Genomic DNA, 12,222 nt, shown 5'->3' on the forward strand with positions numbered 1-12,222 from the left:
TATTTTTGAACATATGTAGTTTTGTTTTATGTTATGTGATTTCTATGATTACATATATGTAATTAACATATGTAATTATGTCATTAAATTTCTTTGTTGTTCATTCTTCGTGTTTCTTCAATTTTTGAAGAGATATTCTTGGAATCGGTTTTTTAATATATGGGCCAATGGCCGATACATAAAGGACATAAATGAGTAATCTTAGGAAATTCTTTATATATTATTTTCAAAACTTAGAAATGTTATATTTTGACATTATGCTATATTTCTGTATTTATCACTTGGGCTTGGTCTTGATAGTTGAATTGATACTTTCAAGTGTATTGGAATGTCTTCAAAGACTTTTATGTATGGTTAGAGGTTCAGATTACTTGATATTTATTAAAAAAAAAAAAAATTGATATGACATGCAAAGTTATATTATCCATAACTATTAGTCAGTTGGAGTACCTTTTGTTTCACTATCTTGTACTAAAACATGTTCACTTCTTGTAAGGTTCCCATATGTATTGAGTGATTGGTGGCCTAACACAAATTCATGTGGTGGTGTGAATAGTTTAAAATCACTTCCTAAGTGATTGTGGCTATATGCTCCTAAAATATGAAGGTGTTATTATAAGAAGCATATATAAAAGTGACTACTATCATATTGTGGTTACATTGGTGATATCTTGTGAATATATGTTGGTAAAGTCAATTATTGACCCGTCGGTGATGTATTTACTCATGCAGGTTTTCTCAACAGGCCTTCGCTGAAAAATTGTTAATGGATAAGTTCATCCCTGAAAGTCCTATTTATTGTTTTTACATGCATTTTTTTGTATATATACAACTTCTATTCATATATTTCATCAGTTTTAAAAAGGTTCGTATTGATAACTTATTTAAATTTGTTTCTTGAAAGTTTTTATTATTGTTGTGTAGAAAACTTATGGTATCAATCACACAGAACAAGAACAAAGCAATAGCGACAAAACAGTGACCAAAATCTTATTATTCACCCAAACCAGAAAACACCCCCCAATACCCAATGATCTTACTAAATGTAAGATCTATATGAACAGATGTTCAGATCAACTGATTTAATCAGTTGATCTATATGAATACAATACAAACAAGAACAATACAGAAAGAAACAACCTGATCTACAAAGCTTGATCTCACAGTTGAGATCTCACCAACAACACCAGCAGATCAGTACAATACAACAACAAGAAATACAAAGGGTGAAACTAGATCGGAGTGAATGTGGAAGATGAACAGAGATGATGGATCTAGAACAATGAGAGAGAAACTCTCATTATATACCACAAATATCTAATGTTACATCCAGCACCCTTGAACTATCTCCCAATATACACCGACTCAATGAAAGTTGCAATAAGGCCCTCCAACTATATCAATCTGTTACAACAACTTTGTCAATCAGTTAGAGATTATAAAATGGAATATTTGAATGAACACTTTATATAAAAACAATATAAGCTATCATTCTTTCAACATCCCCTCTTCATTCAAATATGAAAACCAATTAACCATCCCTAACTTTTCACAGAATACCTTATGCTGCTCAACACTCAACCCTTTTGTAAAACCATCTGCAGGTTGACTCTCAGAGTCAACCTTAACTGTTTCAATAATTCCTGAACCAACTTTTTCTCTCAGAAAATGAAGGTCAACCTCAAAATGCTTGGTTTTTTCATGGAAGACAGGATTGGCTGCTATAGATATAGCAGCTTTACTGTCACAGTATAATTTAACTGGTAATTCACAGTTAACACCAACTTCTCTCAATAAGTTCAGCAACCACATAATCTCACATGTTGCCGAACACATGGCACGATATTCTGCCTCACCTGTAGACCTAGAAACAGTACTCTGTTTCTTGCTTTTCCAAGAAACTAATGAACCACCAAGATATACACAATAACCAGTCACAGACTTTCTTGTAGATAGACATTTAGCCCAGTCTGAGTCTACAAAACCAACTAAACCCAACTTATCATCCTTTTTAAACAGCAAACCACAACCTGGACCTGACTTGAGATACCTTAATAATCTTAAAGCAATCTGCAAGTGCATATCAGTTGGGCTGTGCATAAACTGACTCAGAAACTGCACAGCATAACTGATATCCGGTCGTGTCAAAGAAAGATAAATCAACTTACCAACCAGCTTTTGAAAACCAGTAATATTTTTCAAAACACTTTGGTTTTTAGAAATCTTGGCAGTTATTAGATAACTTTGTTCAATGGGTGTTTTAATAGGTTTACAAGCTAAATACCCAAACTCACTTAGAAGTTCTAAGCAATATTTTCTTTGATTCAAACACACACCAGACTTGTTATACAAAACCTCAATACCCAAGAAATATTTCAACTTACCTAAGTCTTTGATTTGAAAATTCAAATTCAAAACACCCTTAATTTTATTCACTTCATCAATATTATTCCCAGTAACAACAATATCATCCACATACACAAGAAGCACAATAAACACACCATTTCTAGACAACACATACATAGAATGGTCACATTTACTTTGCACAAAACCATAATCAACAAGAACACTGCTCAACTTTTCATTCCACTTCCTAGGGGCCTGTTTCAGCCCATACAACGATTTAACCAATTTACAAACTCTAGTCTCATCAGGAGAATAATAACCCTTAGGCAAACACATATACACATCTTCATTAATAGTGCCATACAAGAAGGCATTATTAATGTCAAGCTGAAACATAGGCCAATCATTTTGAACAGCAAGGGCAATTATACATCTCACAGTTACCATTTTCACTACCGGTGAAAAGGTTTCCCCAAAATCCAAGCCTTCCCTTTGATTAAACCTTTTTGGAACAACTGAAGTCCTAGTGGACTTTCTAAGACCTAGACCAGCACCCTCAGATAGGTTGGTCTCATCACTTGGTGTTCCACTGTCCTCTGCCTCGCCATAAAACCCAGTTTCACTACTTCCTTCATAACCAGTTGGAACTTGCTGAGGTTGATCAGCAATACTGGTTATGGTAGATGTGGAGGGTCCTAATGGCTGCTGATCATCACTGGAACTACCATGAGAGCCATTATTACCCTCTTCATCATCGGGCATTTGTGAAACTTCAGGTGTTTCAGTATCATAGCAATCAAAAAAGGTTATATGATTTAAGGTTTTATCAATAAAATCTGAATTACCAACATGTTTATTCTTAAAAGGGTAAACATCCTCATAAAACTTGACATCTCTAGAAAATAAGACCTTCTTATTATCTAGACTCCACAATTTATACCCCTTCTTGACATTAGAATACCCAATCAATACACACTTATCAGCATGATAAGTGAACTTGTCTGATTCATTTAACACAGTGCTAAAACACAAACACCCGAAGTTTCTAAGATGCATTAAAGAGGGTTTAAAACCAAAGACTATCTCATACGGACTTTTACCTAACAGCACAGAAGAGGGTAACCTGTTAATCAGGTAAACAGCAGTCAGAACACAATCAGACCAAAAACTCAGAGGTAGACCACCCTGAAACATCAAGGCTCTAGCTATATTTAATAGATGCCTATGTTTACGCTCAACCACACCATTTTGCTGTGGTGTGTAAGCACATGTTGTTTGATGTAAAACACCTTTACTTCTTATAAAACTACTCATTCGATTATTTACAAACTCGGTTCCATTATCACTTCTGAAAATCTTTACTCTTTTTTTAAACTGAGTTAAGAGTAATTCATAAAAATCAGTTATATTTTCAAAAACTTCCATTTTATTTTTCAATAAGTAACACCACACAGTTCGTGAGTAATCATCAACCACAGTTAGAAAATATTTAAACCCTTCATTACTAGACACTCTGTATGGACCCCATACATCTAAGTGAACTAAATCACCTATTTCTTTTGTTTTATGATCACTTAAAGGAAATGGAACCCTCACTTGTTTTGCCTTATGGCAAACTTCACATGGACCATGGTCTACAGTTTTAATATCTAGACACCCTTTTAAAACAGCTAGAACCTGATCAGACGGGTGGCCTAGCCTACTATGCCACAAACTTGACTTAAACACACTATTCAAACAGACATTAACAGAATTACCATGTTTTCCAACAAAGTATAAACCATTGTCCTGACTACCAGTCACCAGGACCTTCTTGGATCTCAAATCCTGAAGCAAACAATGATTTTCATCAAACAAGACTCCTATCTTATTATCTTTAGCTAATTTAAAGACAGACAGCAAATTCACACTATAACCAGGAACATAAAACACATCTTCAAGAATGACATTATTAACAAGTTTTATTTTACCAATTTTACACACTTTAACATTAGTTCCATTTGGATGACTTACTTTCAGATTATAATCAGAAACATCAACCCAATCAAACATGCCTTTATCAGACTTGACCATGTGTTGATTAGCACCAGAATCAACAATCCAATTATACTCAAACTCAAACATAGCAGAACTTGAACAACTAACAAAACCTGTAGCAAAGCTACAAGTTACAGAAGACTCACCTCCCATATTAGATTTAGCCTGTTCACCACCAGAACTTTCTCCAACAAGACTCAACAACTTAGAAATCTGCTCAGAAGTGAAAGGCATAGCAGTACCAACAGAATTTGAAGACCCAACAGTAGAATTACTTTTATTATTATTATTAGACACATTAGATCTATAAGACTGCCCACCTGATCTTTTCCTAAAACCAGGTGGATATCCAATAACCTCATAACACCGGTCAACCGTATGACCAAGCATATTACAATGAGAACATTTTAGGTTAGGATTAGGACCCCTAGTATTCTTCTTCCTAGAATCAAATGACTGATTTGACTTAGTTACAAAAGACACATTTTGACCCTTAGATCCATTTGAGGCCAGCCTATGAGACTCCTCTCTGGACACAATAGAAAATGCAACCTTAACTGAAGGGAATGGTTCTCTTGTTAACAAATTTGTTCTTACAGGCTGATAAATATCATCAAGCCCCATAAGAAACTGCATTAGTTTAATAAGTGTGGAAAAATCATTGTAATCTTTAGCAGCCTGACAAGAACATGTAGGAAGCTGCACCATTGCATCAAACTGCTTCCACATGGTTGTCAGCCTGTTATAGTATTCAGCAACAGTGCTTCCATTTTGAGAAATACCATTTATTCTTTTATACAAATCATACACAACAGAACCATCCACCTTATCAAATGACTCTTTCAAATCAGTCCAGACTTCTGAGGCAAGTTTAGAAAAAACTTGCCCCAGAAATAACTCCTCAGAAATAGAGTTTAATAACCATGTAATCACAACTGAATTACACCTTTCCCACTGATTTGCTAAGACCTGATCATCTTTTGGTTTTATACATTTACCATCAATAAACCCATATTTATTTTTTGCTTCTAAAGCAAGTCTCATAGCATTAGACCAGACAGGGTAATTTTCAGTTCCTTTTAACTTTATACTAACAATGGTTAGGGTACTAGAGTCACTAGGGTGAAGGTACAGAGGGTCTCCAATATCAAGTTTGCTAATCATAGTAGCAGAGGTACTAGTATCCCCCATGATCACAAACAGATACACACCAAACAAACAACAGATAATCAAACAACAAGAAGACACAAAACAAACACTCAAAAAAGGCTAACTGTGACAGAGGCCAGATTCCAGGTTCGTCACTCTAAAGGTGCCTGGACAAGCGTATCACAGGAGCACAAACAAACAAGAAATATCAAACAAACAACAAACAAGGTGCCGGTCCTCACTACCCCGACTTCAACTAATCAACCAACAAGACAAGAAAAACTAACTACAGAGAAGGAAAGATCTCACAGTGGGTGCAAGTCTTCACACAAGATGACAACTGTAACCTTCTAGGGTTACAAGTCAATCACCAACAGCAATGAACTAACACTGGTTGGTTTGCTCTGAATCCTTCTAGGGTTTCAGAGACCAACGCAGTCTTCTCACAGATTCCAATGAAGGACCCAAGCAAATCCTCCGATTAGGGTTTCACAAACCCTAACTCAATATCACCCCCAAGATCAACCAACTAGGGTTTCTCAAGATCAGAAACCCTAAGACAACCTACAAGAAAAAACACAAAAGAGATATGAAACAGCGGAAGAACAATCAATCAACCAAGAGCTTGTTTAGCTCTGATACCATGTAGAAAACTTATGGTATCAATCACACAGAACAAGAACAAAGCAATAGCGACAAAACAGTGACCAAAATCTTATTATTCACCCAAACCAGAAAACACCCCCCAATACCCAATGATCTTACTAAATGTAAGATCTATATGAACAGATGTTCAGATCAACTGATTTAATCAGTTGATCTATATGAATACAATACAAACAAGAACAATACAGAAAGAAACAACCTGATCTACAAAGCTTGATCTCACAGTTGAGATCTCACCAACAACACCAGCAGATCAGTACAATACAACAACAAGAAATACAAAGGGTGAAACTAGATCGGAGTGAATGTGGAAGATGAACAGAGATGATGGATCTAGAACAATGAGAGAGAAACTCTCATTATATACCACAAATATCTAATGTTACATCCAGCACCCTTGAACTATCTCCCAATATACACCGACTCAATGAAAGTTGCAATAAGGCCCTCCAACTATATCAATCTGTTACAACAACTTTGTCAATCAGTTAGAGATTATAAAATGGAATATTTGAATGAACACTTTATATAAAAACAATATAAGCTATCATTCTTTCAACATGTTGACCAAAAAAGAGGGTCTAATAAATATTTGGTGAACCTGCAAAACTTACCTGCCTTGGGTACACTGAACTTTTTAGGGATAAAAATGCATTGAATTTGTGTTTAGATGCATGATTCAACAAGGCAAGAAAATGTGGGGCGTTGTTCAGCAATCGCCACTCACAACCCCTCTTTCTTCACTAAAGACAAAACCCTACTTCAAGCCCTACCACCCTCCACAAATTAACTTCAATATATATCATCAATAAAACACCATCAACATAATTACATTTAAACTTCTGCTAATTACATTTATTATTATTATTATTATTATTTTAATATATCTAGTAATATAGATATGCTTAGGGGTAGTGCTTTCACGGTGGGTCATGCTGCTTCGTGTAAAGTGATCAAACACGAGAAAACGTGTTATCTCGATGTAAATTAATGTTTAAAAACAAACAAGTACCTTATATCTTTGACTCAATAAATTCATCTGTGGAATAAACTTGAAGTTTTCACCCAAAGGACAAAGCCCTAAAGTTCTGATGTATTCTATTCTAATAAAAACAAAATATAATGATCTTGAAACCATAATGAAATTCAAAGGTTTATAAATGTGATGATGATAGACAGATTAAATATCTATGAAAAAAGTTGCAAATTTTCCAAAACATGTTAATTGATTTGAAAAATTGTACTCGAAAGGTGTCGTTGAGATTCTAGAATCCAGGACAATGTTGGGACCCCCTTTGTTGATAACGATAAGAAAAATAATAAACTGATTGTTCTTTAATAGAAAGTTATAACCTAATTAAGTCCATTAGATCCAAATATGCGTGATTGTCACTTACCATCATACCTTTGCAATTCAACAAACAAAACCGTTCTAAGAGCATCCACATCGCCAAGTCTGGCGATGTGGTTTGCTTTCCTGACGGAAAAAGACGAACAAGGGTAGTGATAAGGTGGTGAGGTGGATTGGTTTGGAGGTGGTGAGGTTAGATGGAGCGGGCTAGTTCGGGGTGATAGTGGGTCTTTTGTGGTGGGGTTTTTGTATAATAATAAAAACACGTTTTTTGTTGGTTTTTTTAAAAAGAAAAAAGAATCGTTGTTTAATAAAAATATTATGCCTAATAAAATTATAAATAAAATATATAAAACAAATTACATAAAAATTACATAAACCTAATTAAACTCACCTAATTTAAATATTACACAACCTAATTAAAACATCAATTAAACAAACAATATTAATTCCTAATTAAACACATAAAAGCCCTAACACATCCCCTCCCAATCAACTTGGCACTCTGGAGATGACACGCTACGATCGCTATCAACCGCCCGACCTTGCGTCTCGGTTACCGTCTCCAAAGTGAAGAGATGGGTGGTACAGTTGTTTGTCCACCCTAGATATGTATTCCTCATCCGTGTCAGTTTTGTATCCTTTAGCCCAGCTGGGTACGAGTTGTGTTGGACGGATGTTTGTGGACGGAGGGTTTTTGTTCATGTTTGTTTGAACCCCCCCCCCCCCCAAGTCGTAGACGATCAAATTGCAGTTGGGCTATGGTGTAGTCATACACCAAGTTCAACTCCTCATATGTTAGAGGAGTTGGATCATCAAACTCTTCCGGAGGTGGTGGGTTTAAAGTCGAGAAGGTAGACTGCCGCAAGTGAAAGGTTTGCGAGATGAGGATTTAAACGGAGTTGTCACTTATGCCTTAGTGACAGTTGAGAGTAGATTGTTGCCGGTGGATGGTTTGATGGAGCAACGTTAGAAGATCGACGAGACGATCGCCTAAGGTTCGACGGTCCAACTGCACCACTTGAAGTATAACCACCATCCCCATCTTCGAATAAGTTTGGTATTTGCAAGGATTTGTGAAGTGGGAGGTGAAAATGTAGGATGTAAAACGAAATGTTTTATTTACAGGGACGGGAAAAGAGCCGTTGGAACAATAAACGCTTGTAAAAATAGTCGTTGGAACAATAAACGTTTGAAAACATAAGTCGCCGTTTGAAAAAAATAGCCCTTGAAACAGTAACCGTCTGAAAATAATATATAATAAGTAGCTTTTTTACATTTTTAATCTTTTTTTAATTTAATAAATAATTATTATCTATATAAGTTATAAGTGAAAAAATATTTTAATAATACAAAAGAAATACAATTATTATTTATACAATTTATAAATGAATTATATTAATTATAAATAGTTTAAGTATAAGAAAAAGTATGTGATAAGGTAGATGATGAGGTGGAGTTTTGGAATGGTTTAGTGTGGTGAGAAAAAGTGAGTTTGGAATGGTAGTAGTTTGAAATGATGTGGCATACTAACTAGACTAGTTTGGATTTTGGACCGATCCAGCGTTGTGGATGTTCTGAGCCATTTAACACCCCCCCCCCCTCCCCCCTCCTTTTTTCGATACTCACCTTTACATGGTATAGTTGTGTCAGGTTGACGGGTTAAATGATTTTGGATTGCCGGATTGAAATAGGGGAACCTGCACATGATCCATATTTTATTTGTGTCGTGTTAATGTCAGGCACTCTTAAAACCAAGTTGTATCGTGTTCTAATTAACTCATTTATTACTCATTTGTAAATATGAGTATACCTAGTCACTTGATAACTATTTAATCAACGAATAACTTTCCTAAAATAAACATTTTTGTAATTAATTAATGTTTTCTTGATTATTTTTTTTCCTTTATCTCTCACTCTCAATTTATAAATTTGATTATATATATTTAGCTCAAGTTTAAAAAGAACTGAATATAAGTTGACCGTATGAAAACATTCACAGGAAAAATAATTTCGCTTCTAACTAGAAATGAATAGTTATAAGAAAAGTTGAAATTTAAAACATCTATCTTTAAATTTTAACACTTTCATATCTAAAATTTTAATATGAATATTTAAAAAACCTTTAAACAGGTTAAACCATATATTTAACATGTAGTGCTCAGGTCGTGTTAACAAGCCGACCCAAAACCTGTATCATTTTCGTGTCAAACAGGTTAAACCATATATTTAACATGTAGTGCTCAGGTCGTGTTAACTAGCCGACCCAAAATCTGTTTCATTTTCCCGTCATGTAAGGAATTTTCGCCCCTACCTATAGTTCTCGTGAGGACCACCGACGAACAAGTAAATCGTTAAGAATCCTCTTTTTTGTATTGATATCACTTACGGAAAACCCTAAATCATCCACATGCAATATTATAACTTTCTAAAACGTACGCCATACTCAATATCAAAACCTAACCAGAACGTACGTGGATTATACTGTCACATCCCATGTTATAGTAGTTAAAAAAATCAGAAAATTTAACCAACGCAACTACCTTTATTATGATCCAAGATGCATGCCATGCCAACAAACTCACATGTTTACTTTTGAACAAAACTTTAATCCACAACTTTAGTGTAACAAAAAAGTAAGTTAAGAAACATGCAATTCAATACAAGTCAAGAGAGATTTACAAACTTATTTAGTTATCATTATCATTAATATTAAACATTAAGTGATGAAGGTCCAAACTTATATCACAAAAGAAAAAAAAAGACTAGTAGACTACTACTACTACCTTCATTCTTTGTACACAATAATATTATTATTATTATCTTGTTCCCATTTTACCCTCAAGTCAAAGCAGAAATAACACACTGAGAACATTAACTTCCATAAAGATCTCACCTTTGGGACCAAACTTCAAACTTTATCATCATCAACACATGACATCTTTAAGCAGCTTGTACCTTCTAGTAGTTTTTGGTGATGGAGCCCCATTGGAAGATGATGACTTCCCTTTTTGATCAGACCCCTCTTCACGATCATGTTGCTTGATCTTGTAACCCGAATATTCGGACCGGTGGTCGGCTTTTGAGCTTGATGATTTCTTTGAAGAACCACCCGGTTTGGTTGTCCGGATCACCTCCGTTTGGCACCAATCACATAACTCCGGCGGTTCTGATGATTCAACGTAGTAGTTGCTACAATACCTGTTTGAATATTGTACAAAATAAACAGGCGGTTATGATAAAAATAAAATAAAATAAAATAAAATAGAAAAAGTTTCTAAGTGAACAAGTGCGATGTGCACTCACCAAGAAAAAGAGTTATAAGGAGTTATGTGGAGAACAAAAAGATTTGCAGGAACTACACATGGGTTGTAAATGTAAATTGTAATAGCGGTCAACATAAAATAGTACAAAAGCACACATATATATATAAATTATATTATATATTATAATTATATATAATTACTTGGTGAAGGAAATGGTGGCGGTGGTGGAGGTGGTGTTTGTTGTAATAGTAACTAAACACCACATCTCACTTACGCAAGTGATGATGTGATACAACTGCAATTTTCTCAAGATTTTTGGTGATAAATTTATGTTTAAATGATGAAAAAACATATGGGTGTGTCTTCATTAGTAAAAAAGTTGCAAAATTTATCATGTGTAAACCTAAAGAGAATACAGCAAGAATATGTCATATATATCATATATGATATATATGTGTGTGTATATGTATATAGGTGGAAAGTACATACGAGTGTTGGAAGCGATGGTGGCACTTGATACATCGGAAGATCTTATCAGGGAAACCAACGTCACCACACATACAACACACTTTTTCAACGTCCACCATTATTCAGACAACTTGAAACTAGAGAGAGAGAGAGAGAGAGAATAGAGAGAGAGAAGAAGAAGAGTGATGGAATAAGGCGGTGTGTATGCGTGTGTATATATATATATAGATAGATATAGATATATACGTGTGTGTATAGAAAGCGTAGATGTGGGGGAGTGGGGTTTAAGTGTTACAGGTCGATGTCGACCACAGGTTCCTTGCAGTCGTTTTCAGTTATGGACGGAGAGAGATAGAGAGAGAGGGGAGAGAGAGTGTTGCCTCAAAATGACGATTATATCCATGGATAGAGACATGTGGAAGTCTTATGAAGAAAGTATCGGTTAAACCATCTAAAAAGGTTACAAATGCGTTGTTTGTGTCCCCCTTGACATAAAAAGGAAACTTGCAAAACCCAACACCACATATGTACTCAAGTTTTTAAAAAGCGGTTTATACTGGTCGGTTGAACTGATTAAACCAAATGTCGGATGCTTGGTAGACACAAATCAATCCACTAAACTAATGAAACAGAAAAGAAGTTATACCGTCGGTAAATTAGATTATACTGTTTAAACCGGTATACCGGTACTGGACCAAAGATACCACTAGTGAATTTTCGGATTATTTTTTGTTTATGAATTAACTTTTGGAATATTTTTTATTATGGAATAAGATAGTTTTGGATTATTTTTTGAGTTGAAATTGTATTGTATAGACTTAATAGGCTTAATTAGTCAATCCTGTCGATATAATCCGGTTTAACCAGTTGAACCATTTCCGAGCCTAATTCGATACAATTTAAAAACCGATTTTTAAAACATTGGATGTATCCAATGTT

The 12,222-nt window shown here is 34.8% G+C and overlaps 1 protein-coding gene and 1 long non-coding RNA gene across 2 annotated transcripts; both read right to left on the reverse strand.

The window, feature by feature from the left end:
• Positions 1-965: 965 nt before the first annotated feature.
• On the reverse strand, positions 966-6,527 carry LOC110864684. Its single transcript, XR_002550021.2, has 2 exons — positions 5,842-6,527; positions 966-1,404 (listed from the first exon to the last, which is right to left on the reverse strand). It is a non-coding gene; the product is annotated as an uncharacterized LOC110864684 (long non-coding RNA).
• Positions 6,528-10,224: 3,697 nt separating this feature from the next.
• LOC110864683 lies at positions 10,225-11,493 on the reverse strand. Its single transcript, XM_022113800.1, has 2 exons — positions 11,305-11,493; positions 10,225-10,750 (listed from the first exon to the last, which is right to left on the reverse strand). The coding sequence occupies exons 1-2, from the start codon at positions 11,400-11,402 to the stop codon at positions 10,477-10,479; spliced, it is 372 nt and encodes a 123-aa protein (XP_021969492.1). The 5' UTR covers positions 11,403-11,493; the 3' UTR covers positions 10,225-10,476.
• Between the last annotated feature and the right edge of the window lie 729 nt (positions 11,494-12,222).

This window comes from Helianthus annuus, chromosome 6 (assembly GCF_002127325.2).
Source record: "Helianthus annuus cultivar XRQ/B chromosome 6, HanXRQr2.0-SUNRISE, whole genome shotgun sequence".
Taxonomy (NCBI): Eukaryota; Viridiplantae; Streptophyta; class Magnoliopsida; order Asterales; family Asteraceae; genus Helianthus; species Helianthus annuus.